Below are 21,218 nucleotides of genomic sequence, written 5' to 3' on the forward strand. Positions count from 1 at the left end.
TAGGTAAACATATGTCTTTATGCATAGAGGAACATAAACAACATCCTATTTCGAAGCGGTTCTAAACAGGTGTGTTCCTTCCCCCAGGCTGTGTGTTGGTACAGCGATCTCGTGCTAATTAGAGGTCCAAGCACAGTGTTGGGTCCGTTTGGGAACCCGCTGTTAGCTGTGAACGTCGTGGGGATATCCCTGGAAATTATTTTTATTATTATTTTTATAATTAATTAAGTATTTCTTGCATTTTGACCAGTATGTCGGCCCGGAATCAGAGACCATTTCTGTTTCCAATAGTCTGTGTTTTCAATAGTCTGTGCATTTAGATGGTGACTGCGTTTCATCGATTGAGAACCAATTAAGGCCTCCTATATATTTTTTTATTCTTTTCATGTTGGAATAAAAAATAATTACAAATGTTTCTCATTTACTTCATGCTGTTATTTATTTAAATATGTATTTCCACGATGTATTTCTGTGGGCTTAATATTTGAATAAAGAATAGGGGGAAGTAGTTAATCTTCCATTCTCTAGAAGAAATCCAGTGTCTCTCTACTCTACCTATATGTCTTTACCATTACTACCTTGTAGCCTCCATCTATCTTTATCTATCAGTGAAATGATCCCCGGATCTATGCAAATCGCTGCACATAAATTCCTACATATACTGCAGCTCTTTAAGAGCACGTCCCTCATCTTTCTGTGATTACACTGCCATCTACAGGACTATTTGATCCATTGCAGAAAAAATCTTAACAAACATAAGGAAAACGGTCAGAATAATCAGCAAAACAAATGCACAACTACTAAAGAAACCTGCCAAGTGAAGAGCTAGAACAATGTAATTTATTTTAACAAAGGGGCTAAAATTAGTCAGCTCATTAAAATGAGACATTTTTACTTAAAAAAATGTATGAACCCCACTTTCAGTCGTATTAGTCGGCTAGGTAATATGAAATTATGTTTGAACTCTTGTACGAACCTACTCTGAGATCAGGGGTGACCGCTCTCCAGATCCAGACTGAACTCAAGAAAGAAAGTCAGATAAACAAATTCATAATATGCATATTTAATGGTAGAGTATGATGATATAAACAATTTTCCAAGAAACACTTTTTAATTCCAACCAATACTTTCCAGTTTAAACATGTAAATAATCACAAATGATACCAACCAAATACTTTCAATAAAACATATTACCAACATGTGCTTTTGCTGAATCATGACCATTACTTAAAACCCCTGTAATAAAATGTTATGTTGTAGGCAAAGCTTTATTCTTCCAACACCAGGTTGGGTATATGTTGTGCAGAGTGCTCCAATGGCAAGGAACAGCATAAAGTATTAAGACCAAAGCAAAGGCTGCAAATTCTGAGCAACAATCCTATTTCAAATGCAATCTTTGCCTTTAAAAATGATGGAAAATTGTTGATAAAAAAGTAACTTGTACAAATGACCATTTTCAGTACAAAAGCTTGTAAAATGTAGTTGTGGTGCAAATCAATGCAGTGTCTCTTAAAATTGGTGGAAAAACATTAGCAATGGTGAGGACAGTATGTGCAGACTTGACTTGGGCCAGCTCACCAAAACAGCCATTTCATTTTTGTAGCAGCTACATTTCCAGTTCAGCATCTAAAATGATTTGAATAACTTGGAGAAAAATAATTAAAAGGCAAAACATAACACATAAATAACACTGAAAATAGAGCATATGATGGAGGAAATCATTTCCCAAACACAAAAAATGTTTTAAAAATGGCAGTAGAAAAATAAACATGGCGAACTGAGCATCCACCGTGAGTCCAATATGAACAACATGAAATGAAAGAAACTGGTTTTGTTCGTACTTATGTCTTTGAAAAGTGAGTATACGTGTAGGTGTTTAAAAACCAAGAGCGAATCCAGATACCATAATCAGAATAAGGTTTCGATGCAGTGAGGTATTAGCTCCACATTCCTCTCGTCCAGCCGTGTGTTTGATTCTGCCACCGTTCTACTGAAAGAACTTGAGGCCTGCAACAAGGAAGAACTTCTCCAGGAAGATCTCCGAATCAAGGACGGCGATGTGGGCGGCCCGGCCAATAAGGGAGTTGGCTGTGTTGGGAAGGGCATGAATGACATCATATCGCACTAGATTACAGTCTTTGTTCTGAAGTACTGGCAGCAGCAGGTTCTCAATCATCTCAGCATACACGGGACCTGGAATAAACAAGAGTGAAAAAGGCTGAACATGGCAGGAGTTGGTCTGTTTGATGTAAGTCCCTATGAGCAGAACTGTACGAAGGCTAACGATGTGGACTAAAGAATATTTAGTCTGTTTAGTCTACATTGCTTTATGACCTTTATAAATCAGTCAAAGAAGGAAAGAAAGAACAAACTGAGGAGAGGAGTAACAGAATATATATATTAAAAAAAAAGGAGGGACAGAAAAAAGAATCGCCCTCATCCTTAAAAAGCAGTGCCGAAACTGTTTCCAAATAATTGGGAGGAACTGCACTTAAACTGCTGCTTGGTATGTCAGATCCCATAGGACTGGGCTTGTTCTGCTTGCTTGCTCTTCTCCAGTTCAGAACACCTGTATTTATCAAACGCATCTTGTCCTGGCAAGTCGTCACAGCAGCGTGCCGACCAAAGACCGTGCTCCGGCTCACCTGTTTGTTTGTCCTTTAACGCAGTTTTGCACATTTCTATCCGAGCAGAATGATAGGGGACATAGCGATCCTGCAGAGACCCCACCAGCACCACATTCTTGAAAAACTGCAGACCTTCAAAAGCAGATCAATACGCAAGTTATGTCTACAATCTCATATTCCACACGCACAGCCAAAAATGTCTTCAGTAAAAAACAAACAGCAAAGCTAACCGGATTTCTTGCTGAGCTTGTAGAGGAAAGTCTGGCGAGGATCAGAGTGATCACGGCACGTCAGCTGCAGGAGGGATCCTGACTTTTTCCACTTCTGCATGAACCAAAGGCCTAAGAACAAAAGGCTGACAGTTATTAAACAGGCTTCACCGCAATGACAGAGTAGACAGAATGCAAACATAGCAACTACCAATTAGCTGACTGAAGGTAGCATTAGTGAAATATCTGAAAATGACAACATGTGCGATTTTCCACCATCAGCTTGAAACTTGCCTGTGTTGACCAGAGCAGAGCTGTTATACAAGGTGCCCAGGTGAGGTCCAGAGAGAGACAGGAAGGTGTGCAGCCTGCTCAGGTAACATTTGAACCGAGGCCTCGTTAGCACTGAGCGAACTATGAGGTTCCCCAAGGAATGACCTACAAAGCTGCAAAAGGAGAATATTTAGAGAGCATAAAAACACCAAACATTTACATGCACCTCAGTCACACTCAGTCAGCATGATGTTTGCCTCAGTCATATGAGCGATAAAGTGGGATTTTACACATGGAAAAATGGAACTGCTGCTGAGGTTAAGTTGTTTTTTTTCCAATCTTCTTACATATTTATCTACTATGACGTTTGAGAACACATAAACTCAAATGAAGAGCTGAGTGCAACTGCATCATGCAGCTTTTTTAGGTAGAGAGAAACATTTTACCTGATCTTTGACACTGTGAGGTTGTATATCTGAATGTACTGGACTATTTCATCCAGCAATCGGTCTGTCATCGACTCGAAGTCAGCAAAAGTGTCATTCTGTGGATGAAAAGAGCATGTATCAGGGGAAAAGAAAGGGTGTTTTGGGGTGTGTTTGATTCACTAAGAGGTGTTACAGCTCACTAACACCAATATCAGATGACAGTAACGAGTGCTTATCCACTCACCTGGTTCCTCTCAGACATTAGGAAGTCAATACGAGCGCCAGGCAGTCCAAGCTCCAGGTAAGTCTTAACCAGTCTCAGGTCTGCGCTGTTACCTAAAGGACACCAGTGTGTTGTTTTTTAATCCCCCCCAAAAAAAAAAGACTCAAAAGGAAGTAATTAACTCGGGAAGAAGATAAGGTTTCCTACCATCCAGGCCGTGGACGCAGACTATGAGATGGATGCCTTCTTCACAGCTTTCATCTTCCTCCAAGCTGAAGTAGGGCACAGTGGATGCCAGCTCAGGTACCTCACTATACAAGAAGCCAGGCAGCCTTAGCTGCTTCATTTCTTCCTTGGCCTTAATGAACCTGCATAATTATGAGCAAATAGTTGATGAATATTCATTTATAATGTGCGAGACAGGACAAATATCTGCATAAACTCTAAATTATGTGGGACATGAGAAAAACTGTGCAAGATGACTCACGCTTTCATCTGTGGCGTGGGTGCACATTCATACCACTGCAGGCTAGAGGAAAGGGACCTGGAGGGACAGGGTGGTCTTCCCAGGCTATGCCCAACACTGCCGGAGGCTAGATTGGAGCAGATGGGAGCTTTTGATAAATCCTTTGTTTCGTGGAGGTAGCCAATGCCAAGCTGTTCAAACAGGAGACTTGTCTCTTGAGCCGCTGCTTCCCCAACCGCACTTCGCTCCTCGTCAGCAACACCATTCAAAAAAGCATAACCATCGCCTTCCTCATAGTAACCGTTCTCGATCATCTCATGCTCCGTCTCGTCCTCGTCCTCCTCAACCTGTGGTCCGGTCTGGATTCCTAGTGTGATAGCAGATGTTTCTACGGGGCTGATCTCAGACACATCTGTGCTAGAGCATGAGCCGAAGTAGTTCTCTACCATCCCACGTTTGACCAGGTCAGTGCTACTGGTGGCAGAGTTACTAGAGGGGCAGGCAGTGTGGGGTTCACTACGGGATTCTTTAACAGTCCCAGAACCACCTGCTCCCTCTAGTCCAACTTCAGAAATTCCTGTTACTTTGGGGTGTGCTTCCATATCAGGTTTTATAAGTTGGGAATAACCTGCAGCAGTGTCAGGGGTGCAGGCCACATCGGTAGCAGGTCTGTAAGTGGTGTCCCCAGAGAAGACAACACTCTGCTCCTGCACTAAGACACTGGACTTCCTGCCTCGGACCTCGGCTCCACTGGAGCCCCTGGAGGAACCTTCACCCTCATCATCTGAGGGCAAGGAGTTGATGGAAGTGAGGGAGGACTGGACTCCACTGACAGCACTAGTGTTTTCTGGGTATAGAATCTCTGCTGCCCCGCTGGGTTTTTGCACTGAGCTTTGCTGAACAGGCCGTGGTGCAGGGCTCAGGAGGGGCCTGTCGGGCTGTGGGGCACTAACACCGGAATCAGTGACGCCTAGCCCTGCACAAGTCTGCGGTCCTGGAACAAGCTGAGTGGCAAAGGAGCTGGGCTCACTCTCAATGCCCGAGTCTGAGAGGCGAGACGAGGCACTGGGGGCTCCTCCATCTGGCTGCCTGATACAATCACTCTTTACCTGTCCTGAGACCAGACAGGACTGGCTCCGCTGTGCTGCCTCTTTACCTGGCCTTTCAAACACAGAGTCCACCACAGACTGTTTTGAGTCACAGAGATTTGTCTGGGTGATCTCTGGAATATTGCTGCTAAGAGTTCCATCAGTCCGACATGGCAGAAGAACTGTTACTTTGTCCCCTTGGTACGGGTCCTTGTTACTTGGTTTCACCTCAATCTGCTTCAGCCCAGAAGACCACTGTGGCAGCTTTTGGCTACCGTGGTCAACTTGCGCATCTTTGTTAAGTGGTTGGTTGCATGTAGCAATACCCCCAGTACCTGCCTGAGGATTATTCTGTGCGTCTAAGTTTGTAGGAATTTTGGAAAAACCTTTTTGACACCGAGCGGCAGTTGTATCGTCATCTGCAACAGAATCAACAGCACTGTTTCCAGAATGTGCTGATGTGGCACCAGAGTCAAAAACAGAACTGGTATTAGTCCTTAAATAACTACTTGAGCCCCCCTGCAAGGTATCTCGTTCCTCGTCTTGGTTTAGGGGAGCTTCCCCTTCCTTGTACTTTGTGCTGGTGTCACTATACGGAGCTTTGAGGTTCTTATAGCCCACTAGAACTACAGAGTCCTTGGAGCCCTGTCTAATCAGCTTCTTGGAGTTTTCAGTCTTTGAATTTTTCTTGAGCTTGACTGACTTGCCTTTGGACTTCGGCGGTGGATCATAGCTGTCTGGCCAGGTGTTATCCATAGGTGTACACCGAGACTCAGGTATGGGGCTGGCTGCTGCACTGCAGTCCTTGGAATTAGGCTTGTCTGTTTTGCTGGACACTGAGCCAGTCCTTGTATTATGCATGCCCAGCCAGGGTCCATCACGATCTTCAGAATCAAACCAGGAGGAACACAAAAAAGACAACAAATAAAAACATATTTAATTTAAAAAATAAGCCACTGCCCACTGACTGTATGTAGTTAAGGAGCAATAATGTGTTCCCGACCTTCAGTAATGGAATCCAGGTATCTATCCTCAAAGATGATTGGCAGGGAGCTAACATCACCATCCAGGTCTGCACATTCCACTGGAAGTGGAGGCAAAGAGAGGAAGTAGCTGGAGCTTTTGATAGCATTAGTCATCTGCTGGTGACTGTGAGCACTGATTGCGGGGGAGTCAGAGAGAGAGAAAAAAAAAAGAGTCAGAGTTTCCATACTTGGGCTATAGTATTGCAGACAAGCACATACTGGCACAGGCTTGGCAACAGCAACACTGTATTTCACAATCAAGACAGACATGCCACTGCAACTTACTGTAGTTCCTGATAAGCCAGTGCAGACTGTCTTGGATGTTCGAGACAAAAGAAAGCCTCAGCAAACCGCCTTACCTTTAATAAGACCACATTATGCAAAGTCAAGATTCAGTCAAAAGTATTGTTCAGAGATTTCAAGGTTCATTCAAAGATAACTAGTCAGACATTTCAATCTGTAGATGATCGAAGGCGTTGGGACTCACTCTTAGTGTATGATGCTCCATAGCTAGCAGGGCAGCGACATGCTCCTGCAGGGACACGACCTCCAGGAACTGTCCCCAGAGCGCCATGAGCAGAGAGCAGAGCTGGGCCAGGTTCATATTTACCAGTTCTGCCAGCTCGTCAGGAGACTCTGCTTTATGCTAAAAGTATAGAGACACAAGTCACCCACCAGAGGGCTCAAGTGAGCACATGTCCCTGATATCAACATAAAAACGATGGAATGAAGTTCTATACAAGAGGATTTTTGTTATAAGAAGTAAAATACCCTAAAATAGACTCTAACATTTCTTGATTGTCTAATGATTCATTTGGCACGGACAATTGTTCAGCAATCCTAATTAGGCCATAATGTTTTTTTAATTCACCTCTTTGCACTGCTGAAAAAAACAGTTTTTCAATCATAAAAACAAGTCTTGAATTCCATATGAAGTCGCCAACATAAAGTGTATCTATTTCCTTTTCTGTGTCTGTCAAACCCATTGTCATTGGTTATATAATATGAAATACTATATTTGGAAAGTACAATGAACCTGAAACACACAAAAAGCAAATGATCTGCATAATGTGCCACCATCATCTGCATAAATTCCAACCATTCCACAGCTCTGCAAAACCTTCTCTATCACTCCTGATCTAAAGAGCGCCAACATACCAGGACTCAAGGACCCAACCACTAAAGACTGGTTATCTCACCTACACAAAAATGCTTTCAGAGACAAGTTTTCAATGTCATTCTACTAACTGTCAAGCAATATCAGAATGCTTGCCAGTATGGTCACAAATTCAGAGTTTTCTCTTCTCCAGAATTTGCTGACACACCTTGAGTGACCTGGCAACTATACAGTTCTCACCACTGACTCCAGTTGAGCTTTCTGTGCAGTTCAATATCACCTGGCAATCGAAATACTGACTTAAATATCCAAAAATACTACATGTCTGGACATACAAACATACAAAGTAAACTCCATTCCCTTCTGTCAACATGTTCACATGTATGGTACCATTTGCTTCCACCCCATGGTCAGCATTACCTACTAAAACAAACTGTCTTAGTACTAATTCCATCATTTATGAAATGCAAGACGATTGCTTTTTTCCCCACTTTTCCGACAACTTCAATATGGCCTTCTGCCAGATTTCCAGTTATCCCTTCGTGGCTATAAACTAAGCACTAATTTGATGATGTGCTGGGCTTGTTGCTTCCTATAAATGTTTTGCATCATTGCCTTTTACAGGACAGAAAATTGCAGCACTCAACTTACCTTGACTTGTTCACATAACTCAGCCAGACGGGCCTCTAAGTCGAGTTGTTCTGAGGAGGCAGGGGAAAAGTATTACTAAGATTCACTTTTATAATTTATATATTTAATCACACAGAAGGTTTTTAGAAGAACCTTCAATGCAAGCTGAATAAGGAAGTGGTGTCAGAAATTACTTTTTCTGAGGCCAGAGACAGCCTATAAACTCTACAGAACCATTGTTAAAAGACTCTTTGACCAAGGCCAAGTTATAAAGTTGGAAAGAAAGACTGAGTATAGAGTATTTACAAGAGTGAAAAAAATGACATGACAGCAGCAAGTATATTGTCTCTGGAAAGTGGGACATGGAAAAGACATGATGGCTTCAACGAGAAGGAAACTGGAGTGAAGAAGACAGCGGATAGAGAGGCAGGCTGATTTGAGGTACTGCAAGGGTCGGGACATACCTATGTAGACGTGCCTTTGACTTCTGGGATAGGGTCTTCTGAGTACTCTCTCATATAGGACTTGCATGCTGGGCTTTGCTAGTAAGATTGCACATATAGGCATATTTAACCTTTTTATTACTTGGACGTCTAGGATGGGTTAATGTCTGTCCACTTTGTGGATTAGGTTCGGTGAGGCATATTTACAACGATGACTTGTGTTTGGGAGCTGTTACAATCTGGCTTTAGTCTGCAGGTTAACAAACCTATCAACTGAATGCAAGTAAGATTTTGTCAGTACAATGATTAGTTGACCACAGCTAGATCCTTAAATTCTTAAATGAACCTAGTGGGTTGCTGGGTGTGTCTGTTTAAAGGACAGAACATGTTATGGTGCAGGGATCAGGTGAAATGAAATGAGAACACAACAAACTTGCAATGTGCAACAAAGCACGACTGTTGAAAAGACAAAACAATGCATATGCATCAAAAGCCCCCCCTCCCCCCCCGACAAAAGAAAGCTTTTCAATGACTGGGATTTAAGATTTCATTGTTTGCAACCTGAGACACGGTGCAGTATACCTAGTTCCATACGATGGGAGGAGGGCAAGTCCTTAGTAATAGAGGTGAAGTAGCCAAAGAGACCCTGGTAGGCTAGGAGGAGATTGGAGCAAAGGCTATGGTGCAGACTGAAGGCGTGCTGCAGACAGTGGTCAGACACCAGGAATGTCCTGCCCTGAGGATCACGAGGGACAGAGAGAAGATGCATGAGATGATTTCATTCGATCAACATAATTTCTGCTGTTCTGAACATTCTAAGCAGGTGTAAACATCTGATTTATAGCCACCAACTAAATATCCGTTATGTTTTTGCCAATGTCCTGCATTAAACCTAAAGTCACTGGTTACAAGTGTAGTGGAAAATTATTTTTTGTAATGTTCCGACATCAGGTATATATTTAAAAAAAAAAAAAAAAGAGGAAATTATTAAAAAATATATGCTACTGCACACTGTGTGCCTCATTACATTACAGCAACCACTAAACCCCTCCTTATCCTGTGTGCAATGTCTGCATGAAAATGCTTCATAGCAGCTGCTGCACAGATCCCTGCAGTGAAACGAACAGTGGATGGGTTGTTATTCCATACAACCAATTAGTGATGCATCCAGGGCGGGATGAGGGGCACTGCCTCTGTTCTGCCTGGATGACTGTGGTACATTCACAGCTGGCCACCTTTCTCTGTCAGGAGAGGCCGATTACTGCTGGCAAAATGCGACAGCGGTCTGATAGTTTCCTCTTCTTCTGCCCTACCTGTCAACAGCCTGATGCACCCCCCCGTGCTTCAAATGCAATGAATGGAACACACCATTCTACCTGAGGTGTGCAACTGTCAGATCCACAGTCCACAGCCATGTCCAGCCTGGCTTAAACAACGGATATACTAGGCCCTTGTTATCCTTTCAGATTTATTTCTATCTCACAAAAGGAAGACAACCTGAGTTCTACTGCATATATGGAGTCATTATTAGGTAACTTAGGTGCTACATTTTGCCTATTGTAATACAGCAAAACTTGTTAATTGATGAGACTATGGCGGCATCTTTCACACAGACAAAAAAATTAAGATACTGTCATTGCTATAAAGAAGGTTCACTTACATCTGGTGATACTTGCTTGATGTAACTGTTGCCGAACACCACACTCTCCAGAGGTGGGATGACTGAGTCTTTGCTCTGTGCCGGAGCGTTGCGGTTAAGCCATGTGGTTTTCACGGGTCGAGGCAAACTAGGCAGACAGAGAGTGAAATCAAACTCAGCTACTCAGCACAAGAATTTAATGGGACACTTCCAATCAGGTTTCCACTACTTCTCATTTGCTGCTGGACATGAATGCCAAGTTAAAATTCAACAGCTATGTTGTTGTTTCTTAAACTGTAATGTTAACATTTATTGTATATTCAGTGCAAGAAATGGCCCTCTCCTGTGAGTGTCCACATGTTTTGGGTTAGGCAGCAGTCTGACCTGATGAGGGGCTGATGTAGTGCCACTAGGGAGGCATGGATGGCTACAGAGATGACAGACAGGTGGAAGTAGTCGAACATGACATTGACATGTTGGTGGATGCCTCGCTGAAGGCTAAAGTGCAAACGAAGTGTGCGGCCACTGATATTCTGCAGAGAGCTTGGATCATCTGGCCTGTGGAAATTAAACAAGGAAGATACAGAGGACTCTATTACTGCCATATTTGCATAGGAGATGCAAATATTAAATTCACGAACATGACATGCAGTTAAAATGTTGCAACACCTACGTGTAATCACCGTCTGTGAAATATAAATCCAAGAACAGCTGGAAGTCCATGTCATTGAGGGACTCTTCCACCTGATGGAAACAGTGGAGACAGTCATACTTAGAGCACGTGTAAAATCAAGTGGCATCACAAGTTGATCTGCAAGATCTGTATTACAGCAATCAAGGTGTTTTTTATTTGATGGTATCAGCTCTAATCAGCCTGATTCATTTTGAAGCCTTTGGTTGTTGTAATCCGTTGCCCTGAGGACGCGCCAGCTGTCAAAAACACTCCACTTCACCCTGTTTCAACAGTTGAACCTCCTCATTCATAACACTAGGCTTCTCGAGCGGGTAAACTAAGGAGCGGCAAGTAGAAAGAATTTCGATGAGGATATTCATCATGACAGCTGCACTGCTTTGGGTTCATAAAAAAATCACTTTTTCTCCATTTCAGTCACATTTTGCAGGTGCATCGTACTTCTTAAGTGTTTGGTTGAAGGCGGCATCCGAACTTCCAAACTGTGTTCAATATTCCTGCCACAAAAAGTTCCACACCAGCTTCTTTCTCGATTGATTTTACACAAAACAATAAAGGACACAATTGAAAAGACAATAGAAAACTTTTGAAGACAATCTGTGATGTTGGCTATATTCATCTGTCAAACAAAGCCATCTAAATTGGATTGGCTTTCACTGTAAATCTCCTTTATGGCAAGTGGGCAGAGAGCAGTGTTTCATATGGAAAAATATGACTGGCAAATACAAATACTGAATATTTTGGATTGCGCCCAGGAAAAACGCTTTCTCAAACTTACCTTCTTCTCATCCAGCAGCATCATCACTTTGAAGAGGAGGACATCGTTGACCACAACCTCTTCGTTCTTATACAGGATTTGGAAGGTTTTGCTGCAAATTACATCATCTTGGACTGAAGCAGGAAACGCCAGATCAGAGCCTAGACAAACACCACCATGATTAACTGTTTGTGGAAAATACCAAGCAAGCTGAGCCTTTAGAAACACGTGATCTGGTGCTGTGACCAGGCACAGGATCACCGGTATGTCAGGTGTGGTTACACATGGCTGACAGTTCAAAAATGGATTTTTCAGATCCAAATATAAATAAAATTGTACAGGAGCCAACCCACAGGCAATGATAATCTTACAACCTGTGCCAGGAATTATCTGACAGGATATCTTATTGGGTCTGTATTGAAGATGAAAGTGTAGCTGTTTCCCATCTACACTATTAAACAAGGTTCACAAAGTCATAAAAATCAAAAATAAAACATGTAAGCACTGTAATTATACATTGCCTTGATGATCCTGTTTATTTATGAAACAAAAAAGTGAGTGCTTCATGTGAAAGGAGCACTGTATGTCTCAAAGCAAGGGGGTGAGGCATGGGCACAGAGCCTGAGAGAAATGCTAAGCACAAGAAGTGGCGTGTGAGCCACCTGCCAACACAACAAGTAAATCAAATCTGCAACAACGCCAATATCTGAGAGCTTAAATGGAATTCAAAAAGACATGCAAGTCTACTTGAAGTATTAGTATGACTCAATTAGTACTACGTTTACAGGGAAGCAACCAGCCCCCTCATTAGAAAAGCAGCAGTGCTTTACTTTCTGCACACTGCAGGTTACCCATATGTTACTTTCATGGCTTCAGTTGGAGAACTGAGAACCACAAATGGTTCCAAGAACAGAGAAGTGTGTACATACAACCATATATAGGTAAAAAAAAAACTGCTCATATCTTAAAAAATGTATTTACCTCCCGGGTGAAGCAGACTGTTCTCAACTTTGTGTGGGACGCGGGGGGGCACCTTCAGACTGGCACGAATCTGGTAGAACCTGGAGATGCAGAGAAAATTTTGAGGTGATCGGCAGCTGGGCCCAGAGCATCATTAGAGGCTCGGTGAAAGGGGAACAAACTACACAGGTTAGCGTCAAGTGGCTCTACTTGTAAAATAACACGACACCTTTCATTAATGAATAATGAGCACTTTCTTTTGCAGTCACTCATGTGGTAAACCTGAGCTCTTAAAGCACTGATGAGCCAGGAGGTGGGAGTTTTATCTTTTATCCCAGCACAGTGAAGTATCATTACACTGCTGCTGTAAAAAAAGAATTCCCAGATGTTAGAGACCAACAGCTGTTAGAGTTAAAAAAAACAAAAAACAGGTGGGGGTGATGGAAATCACATATATGTGATTGGTCACATTATTCCTAATCGACAGGATGACAGGAAAGCACAGGACACCATATAACACAGAACTAGAGTTGTATTAGGGAGCAGGAAGTCTGAGCCGTCGCTTGTTTCCTGTTGAAGACCACAAAAGCCACTAAGTGACAGCTACATGGTTTATTTAGTGTAATGTGCTATGCTACACTGGAATGTGAGCTCAGTGCCATCAAACAACAAGAGTCTGACATGGCTATCTGAAGCGGTGTCTGTGGGGTATTACTCGACACATACATAGTTTAAACAATGTATAACTTAAACTATACCAGACCTTTGTTGTACAATAAATATTATAGATGTTCCAAAGCCAACAGACCTCTTAATAAGGCAGATTAGCCATTCTGAGCATTGACCCAAACATTATTTTGTTGTACTACAGTTAATTATTATTTACAGCATTGTCTTTCATTGAACAGTTGCAAGAACAGCATTAGTTGTCTGTTTATTCATGTTTTGTTTGACTAAATGTTACATACATTGTGCTATATAGGGCATCGGAAGCCATCCATTTTCACCTTTTTAATGAAACTGATTTTTTTACCACTTTACTTTGCCTGCAGCACTGTGGCGATTAAAATACAGATCAAAATTTGGTGACTCAAAAAAATGCCTGTGCCCATGTGGTACACTTCACTACAGTTCTTAAATGATATAAGGTTCTTTACTGGGTACTTTTTACAGTACAGGCCAGTTACTGTAAAAATGTACCCTTGGATTACTCTTTATATCAGACTTTCACCTCATCATCACATAGACACAGAGAAAAGGTAAACTTGCACACGTATTTAAAATAGTATACTCCAGCACTGTTTAGTATATTCTACGCTATCTGTATAAAGCACATTCTTTGAGCCCCCTGAAGGCCTTAACAAGATTGCCAACTGTCCCAGTTTGGCTGGGACACTCACAGAATACATCTCAGTCCCCTTCTACCACAAAGCGTAGCATCAAAGCTGTCCTAGTTTTAACTAGCAAGGTAAACTTGTGCGTAATGTATGGAAAATTGGGTATCTAGAGACAATACTCACCCTCTTTGGAACAGGTCCACATTGTAGAACTTGTGGAGCTCCACAGAGAACTCCACTGTGGCCTGGACTTCAGTCATGTTGGTCTCTATGGGCAGAGGTGCCTTACGTCATCTGGGATACACCTGTTGGCCTACAGGTAAAAACAATCATTTCAGCTCCAGCAAACAGGTCTTTGTAAAACTTTATGTCCACCTGGTTAAAACACAGCATTTCCACTAGAGACATACTCCTAAATACCAGACTAGAACTTGGGTGCTAACATGATGTCCCCATGTCACAGAAAGCCAAGGCTGAGCCCTATTATTTTAAAAAATCAGACGCCAACAATTAAAATAAAACACCAGCAGTAGTCATACAGTCACAAGATCAAGTTTAAGAATATGTGCGACTTGGGTGATGGTCAACCTTTTCAGGGAATTATTAGTAGGGTATGAGGTCTACATTTGGAATAGGAGGCATCCTGTCCTTGAGGCATAATTGGTTAACAGCCCAGACAATTATAGCAGTAGGATGACAGGATAAGGGAAAACACTATGAATAACGTTGCAGAAATAGGCCTGGAATACAATATCACCAATTGGTAGTGTTAGAAATAAACACAGGCATCCTTCTCATTTAATGCAAACATTTGTCACTCATGATTTATTTAGACCTAATTACAGAAAAGGCCACATAAGTTCCTTTTTGCAGCAGCAGGGGCAAAATAAAGCTGGCAAAAACAATCATACAGACGCTCCCTAAATTAGTCATGTATGAAATGAATAAATCATCCACTGAGAGACAACACGTCATTGTGTTCATGCCAGTGAAAACCAATATGAGACAATGACTTTGACCTGGTCGGCACAGATGCCTAACGCAGAGCAAATAGAACTAGGTAGTGTTAATATCCAAATATGCTTTCCTTCCTGGAAGAGGTGATCTTTGAAAGCTGTAAATCAAAAATAAAGTACACTGGGCACATGCAGAGGACATGCAAGGGCACCAATAGTTAATCAGCTGGTTTTCCCTAATGCATTTTTGCACTGACTTTGTGTGAAGTATAAGAGACTAAGACCTTCGAATAGCTACTTTATCATTACTTACAAAAAATGACACAAATTATTAGTTTGGCAGTCAGTTAAATCATTTTAACCTGTGCAACAGAAACACAGATCCCAAGTTTCTAATGCACAGATGTGCAAATGTTTATGCTAACAACTCCTCTATGAAAGCCATCCGAAGGAATAAATTGACATTACCGGTCAACATTACAGATTTGTGATGCCGTAAAGGTTTCATGATGAGTTTAGGGGCCGTCGGAGCAGCTGGTTTATCAAGGTTTATCAGGTTTGGTCTTCAGTCATGAGTATTGTCTGAATATGTCACACTACATTTACGTAACGTCAATTCATTTTTACAATATAAAAGGTGGAGTGAGGTGTGGACCGTTTACAATACACAAATGTTGGGGCCAATAAAGCAAATAACCCGGATGGATTTTCACTGAAACGTCAAGAAACACAAACTTGTAATTTGAGAAAAAGCCACAACAAAGCAGAATGCCACATTTGCCTAACCAAACTCCGACGACTGCTGATAGGGAAATTAAACTAACACTTCAGACAGTTCAAGTCAACGACCCACGACGGACAAAGTAAAATTAAAACATCTAGCAACAGTCGTATTAAAAATATAGCATATATGAGAAGGCCTTAACATCGGCTGATTGTTTCTTCTTTAAAAGGGGACATAGTTATTTCAATCGCTAAAACCCACAACAGATACAGACCAGTTTAGACACAGCTGTTTAAGTTAGAACTTAGTTATAATGGTTTAGATGCTATTACTGGAGAGAGTGAGGTGGTAAAGATCCCTGCTGGGGGCAGAATCTCGGCAAGGGTATCCTTAGGGTTACAGGTGGGAAGCTACCAAACAACATTTTGGTGCGGGCCCACAAAAGGTCGGGAACAATCCGACAAAGACGTAGCATAACATAAGACACTTGAATAGACCAACGACGAAAGTCTCAGTAGGTAGCCGCTTAGCTAGTGGTAACGGCTAGCGTAACGTTAGCCACCTACCGAACACTTGTCACCGGGTCTAACATTAGCAACACAGGCAAGCAAACGCTACTCACCATTGCGTTGGCAAGCTAACATTAGCTAGCTAACCAACGTTAGCTCCAATTTCAGTCCTGCCGCCGTCCTTTCGCTGTGAGGTTATGACAGAAAACACTACTGTGATTACTATTTCACTTCCTAGCCTGGCTAACGTTATAGCAGGACCGCCCTAATATGATACCCAGAGCTGACTGGCTGTGTATCTCTCCCTACAGTACTGTTTGCTAGCCATCGAGCTAACTGTGCTCAATCTGAGGAGCTGACAGTAGGCGCTGCTCCAGCTGTACGTTTACGAACATCTAACTGCGCGTTGCTGCGCACATACCAGAGGCGCAGTTGACGCCACATACAGAATTGCTACCTGTTAATGGAACATTGAAGAGCTAGATATATTGTTGTTGTTGTTGTTGTTGTTGTTGTTGTTATATTCCTACTATGCTATATTTTCAAAAAACATGGACTTATGACTTATACTGATGAATTATACAACATGTTTTAATTATTAAACCTTTTCACATCTTGTGACACTATGCATGTCATTTAGGTTAGAAAAGTGCACAAGAATGACTACCACTATCTGAGGTTTGTGTATTTGACATGCTTTTCTGTGACTTTTTTTTTCTTTCCCTGTGTGTTCATCTTAGTTTGTAGACTTAACTGTGAATTGGCTGCACAATAAATGCCAAAGAGACAAACTGCTCTTTCTGGTATGTGCAGTGAGTCCTCGTTATAAGTTCAGTTTAACCTACCGCTGCTTCTAGAGGCAAATCAATTCATCACTTGAAACAAGTAGCAGGATAAGAGGAGGAAATGTGAGGAAGGGGCATTCATGTACAATCAGCAGTTTCATTTCTTATTTCCCTGCACCAGCATTTCCAGATTCTTAAGAACAGTATTCAGAACAAATTCCCTGTGAAAACATCATGAAAGCTGGGCTTCCTCACAATACACACTGCATTCCACATCCTCCTGGATGTTATCACTACAATGGAAAGCACAGGTTTTATATCTTATTTCAGAAAGTCTTTTTTCTGTCTCTTGGCCTGACAGAGCAAACACAGCTTGAATTGCTTCTTAGTCAGCGTCTCTTGAGTTTCAGTTTGGACTGCGGTGGAAACAATGCTGTCTGAATACCGTGCAACCATAGAGCACACAGAGAATGTGGAACCCAGGAGTGCATGGGCGAATAAAAGCAGCTAATTTACTTGGTGTTACTTATGGTACACAATCATTGAAAAAAACAAAAAACAAAAACAAACTACAAATGGGATACAACACTGTGTTTGTGTGCCTCAAGAAACATTAACATTAAACCCATGGTGGGTGCAGGAGAACTCCAGTGGAATGTAAAGTTGACACTGTGGAGACTGTTGACTCACTCCCCCATATAAATGACAACAGTCAAGCCTATAAGAGACCCCTCACTGTGACCTGAAGTTTTTCCACTCCTGCTGAGGAAGCAACTATCCAGACTCTTGATCTCTCCTGGAAGCCAATCTGTAAAAACATCCTGCAGCAGGTGCTTTTTTTATTTTTTCCCTTTCCAGATCAAGCTATGAAATGGGTGGAGTCAAAAGGTAAATCATTTTTAATAGTGACCGTAAGAGTAATATGACAGTATATGTTCTTGATGGTAATGCTGCCTGGCAGTTTTAATTCCACAGTGGCAACCATAAAGAAAACAATTACATTTCTCACTCAAAATTCATCTTAAGGTGTTTTCTGATTCGATTCCAGAAATATCCTTCTGTACTCATTGTGCTGCTGCTATGTGATCCCAGAATATCTTTGCACAGGACTTCATTCTCAGAGTAAGTAGCGTTCTTCTGTACTGCACGGTGCAATTGGTGCGACTGTTTAATAGAAGGAAACACTTACACATTAAAGTTACAAAATTAGCAGCGTGGTGCATTGCTGCAAAGGTGAGTCATGTCCATTTGCATGCCAATTATCAGTATCTCTCAACCCAACAGGCATGTTAAACATATTTCTGCTGATCAGTTTGCACTTGTGACTGCTGTTCGTTTTTGTTAAGCCAGTTTCTCTGTTCTTGGCATGTGTTGTTGCATATGTGACATGCTGAATAGCTCTGCAGCTTTTCTTTAATGCATACACTGCTGTACACTGTTTCATATTGCAGACCTCTTTCATTTATTAGTGTAAGGCATACAACTCCATTGTTTCTTTTCCATGAAGCATTTACACTACTTTGTGTTCCCTCAGTACACTCTGCTGCTCTTATCTATATTTTATGACATGTATCCTGTGTGGATCTGTGTAGCAGCACTAACATTATTGGGTTAGCAGCTATGTGCCTGTGTGTCAGTTCAAGTGTGCACTAAATTGTAATACCTGAATAAAATGCATTGATAAACACAACACTGATGAAGCATCAAAAGATAATATCTCAGTATCATCCCTGAATAACATGTTTGGACAGTGTCAGATGTGTAATACAATGGATGGGAAAAGGAAATGGAGACAGGAAGGATCCGTTGTGTATGAACAATTCATTCAAACTTGATAAAGACCTTTAACTTGCTGTCCAGATGTGTAAAAACTGGGAAATCTAGAGCTTAAGTGTTAAAGAGGAAACCACAAACAGTCAGAGATAGCCTAATATTTATTCAAGGCACTGGTGCAGCTTTCCAAACACTGAGCTTTTATTCCCTCTTCACAACACACACACACACACACACACACACACACACACACACACACACACACACACACACACACACACACACACACACACACACACACACACACACACACACACTTCGACTACTAACGTGCTGCTCTCTGTTTCCATCTTGCAGCTGTGGGATTTTCATCTCAAGTTGGTATTCATCGGGAGCAGCAGTCCATATGCCCTCAGATCAGCGATGGGGAGGATTATTTCCCAGGTGGATTCACAAAAACCGAGAACAGCTTGCTTTTTAATTTGTCAGAAATTTACCTCTCAGAAAGAACAACTTAATATTACTCCTTTGTAAGAATAAATAGGCGGTTGCAGTAAAATAAATATCATGCAGATGCTGTATGTTTGTGAAGCTGTAAAAGATCATCTAATTATATCATAGAGTGGAAAAAATCTATTATTTGACACTTGACTACAAACATCTTGTCTCCAAAAAATCCTTATAGCAACACATCTTTTGACCCTGCACCCTTAGGCTTTTATATTATGGCCCAGTTCCACATTGCTGAGCTGGCGAGAAGGGGCACCGTTAAAAAGGTTACTGGAGCATCTCCTCAGCATGTTGCTTACCAGATAGGCCCAGCGTTCAACTTCAGAATCAACACCAGGTAAGCTGCAGGGCGTTAAAATGATTGAACACTGACACCTAGTGGTTGAGCTGGTATAACACCATTTACCCTGTCCATGGTGCTGAACACCAAACACTGGTCTTATCTGTACTTTCACATTCCTTTTGAGATAAAACTTCAAAATAAAAATAAAATGGACAATTCAATTAAACTCCTGTTGGACATTTAATTTTAAATCTAATGTAAGATGGGGGTTTGATAACAGCCCTTCCTCTGTGTTTCAGATCCGCTTATCCTCTGGGGCTGCCGCCGGAGTTTGCCTTTGTGTCCGTGCTGCGCATGAGTGGCAGCACCATCAATAAGAAGTGGAATATCTGGCAAATGCAGGATGTGAATGGCAAGGAGCAGCTGGCCGTCAGACTCAACGGGGAGTCGAAGTCTCTGGAGTTTACCTTCACGGCGCTGGACTCCGGCAGACACACGGTTGTTTTCGGCCCTCTGGCTTTTCTCTTCAATGAGCTGTGGCACAAAGTCCAGCTGGACGTCAGCAGGCGCTCCGTTACCCTGTTCGTGGACTGTGCCATGGTGGGCTCTCAGGAGACACCGCCCCGACAAAAAGTCAGTCTGGATGGCTTCACGTTGATAGGAAAGCTCCAGGACAACCCTGTGATGGCAATTCCGGTACGTTTATTACAGCGCCGAGTCGGAACTTTTGCAATAAGGCGAACACCACAGTGTGCCTGCCGTGTTACAGTTCACTCACTGTCAGGGGCCACAGACGCTCCCTGGACATCCCAGCACTTCTTCATCAGAGGGAGGATGTGATGAATGGATTGATTCGTTTTTTTTGTTTTGTTTTTTTTTTACTCACTGTCACTTGATTGATCATCCACGAGCGCCAAATTTCCTAATGTAGAACATTTTGATGTGAAGAGGAACATCCTGTGTGTCCTTTCACATTAAAGTGTATTCCCCTTTGAAGGCTATTCGTAAGAGTAATGACAACTTTACGATGATTTCATGTTGTGGCAGCAGCATTGTTGACCAAAAAAAATGCCAGTTGTGAGATTCTCTTACTTTGGATTCGTGTAGGGGAGTTTCTGTGTCCTTCTCTCACATGCAAAAGTTTGGTAATCCCTGTGTCTTCTCACCTTACCGTTTGGTTTGTCTGTGGCAGTGCTCGGTAGTTTAAACCTGCTGCCTCTCCGTTCAGGCTTTGCCGACAAATATGTGGAATTTGTTGCAGGTTCTGGTGAGGAGCAGCGTACAGGCTGAACCGCCCCTGCAGCACCACACTATGCAGCCCAGATTCAGCCGCTTTGTTGTGCACAATTACCCACGAAATCAACATCCTACTATGAATTCCCATTTACCATCTTTGACCACATAAGCGTTTAAACCCCACAGTAATGTTTCGATAATGAGCCCCAGACTGTGACTAATTTATTGTGCAAATATATCCTGCTCTCTGCTTTTTATCGGATGCTGCAGAAAATCCAGACTCGGGGCTTAATTGTTAGTGAAACAGCCTCTTGATCTTTGCGCCGCAGTGTGGATACAGGGCTGTGGAGCTTTAGCATACAGCTTTTACCATCTGTGAACTTGTTATGATGATGCTACTCTATTATTTCCCTTTCTTTATTGATCAAGTTTGAACTCCAATCAATGCTGATTCACTGCGACGTGACGCGTGCCCGGGCAGGGGCTTGCTATGACCTCCCAGCCAGGACATCGGTAAGATGAATTAAAC

General features: G+C 42.1%; 1 protein-coding gene across 2 annotated transcripts; it reads right to left on the minus strand.

Annotated features, from left to right (window-relative positions):
• Positions 1-1,041: 1,041 nt before the first annotated feature.
• fam135a (family with sequence similarity 135 member A) lies at positions 1,042-16,489 on the minus strand. Of its 2 annotated transcripts, XM_070977543.1 has the most exons (21): positions 16,216-16,354; positions 14,097-14,226; positions 12,598-12,677; positions 11,638-11,777; positions 10,842-10,912; positions 10,553-10,726; positions 10,190-10,316; positions 9,112-9,265; positions 8,551-8,628; positions 8,108-8,157; positions 6,827-6,985; positions 6,625-6,698; positions 6,318-6,472; positions 4,248-6,198; positions 3,968-4,128; positions 3,782-3,873; positions 3,556-3,653; positions 3,131-3,282; positions 2,858-2,968; positions 2,646-2,759; positions 1,042-2,193 (listed from the first exon to the last, which is right to left on the minus strand). In XM_070977543.1, the coding sequence occupies exons 2-21, from the start codon at positions 14,171-14,173 to the stop codon at positions 1,988-1,990; spliced, it is 4,224 nt and encodes a 1,407-aa protein (XP_070833644.1). In that variant the 5' UTR covers positions 14,174-14,226; positions 16,216-16,354; the 3' UTR covers positions 1,042-1,987. The 2 variants fall into 2 exon arrangements, with proteins under 2 accessions (XP_070833644.1, XP_070833645.1); XM_070977544.1 differs by lacking the exon at positions 8,551-8,628 and having other exon boundaries at positions 16,216-16,489.
• Between the last annotated feature and the right edge of the window lie 4,729 nt (positions 16,490-21,218).

This window comes from Chaetodon trifascialis, chromosome 13, assembly GCF_039877785.1.
Source record: "Chaetodon trifascialis isolate fChaTrf1 chromosome 13, fChaTrf1.hap1, whole genome shotgun sequence".
NCBI lineage: Eukaryota > Metazoa > Chordata > Actinopteri > Chaetodontiformes > Chaetodontidae > Chaetodon > Chaetodon trifascialis.

Excerpts from the sequence above, each read along its gene's own strand:
- fam135a (XM_070977543.1), bottom strand. The coding sequence starts at position 14,173 with ATGACTGAAGTCCAGGCCACAGTGGAGTTCTCTGTGGAGCTCCACAAG. Across the intron at positions 12,678-14,096 it reads GTGGACCTGTTCCAAAGAGG|GTTCTACCAGATTCGTGCCA; the intron begins GTGAGTATTGTC and ends CTGCATCTCCAG. Across the intron at positions 6,199-6,317 it reads CCTGGATTCCATTACTGAAG|ATCGTGATGGACCCTGGCTG; the intron begins GTCGGGAACACA and ends TTGATTCTGAAG.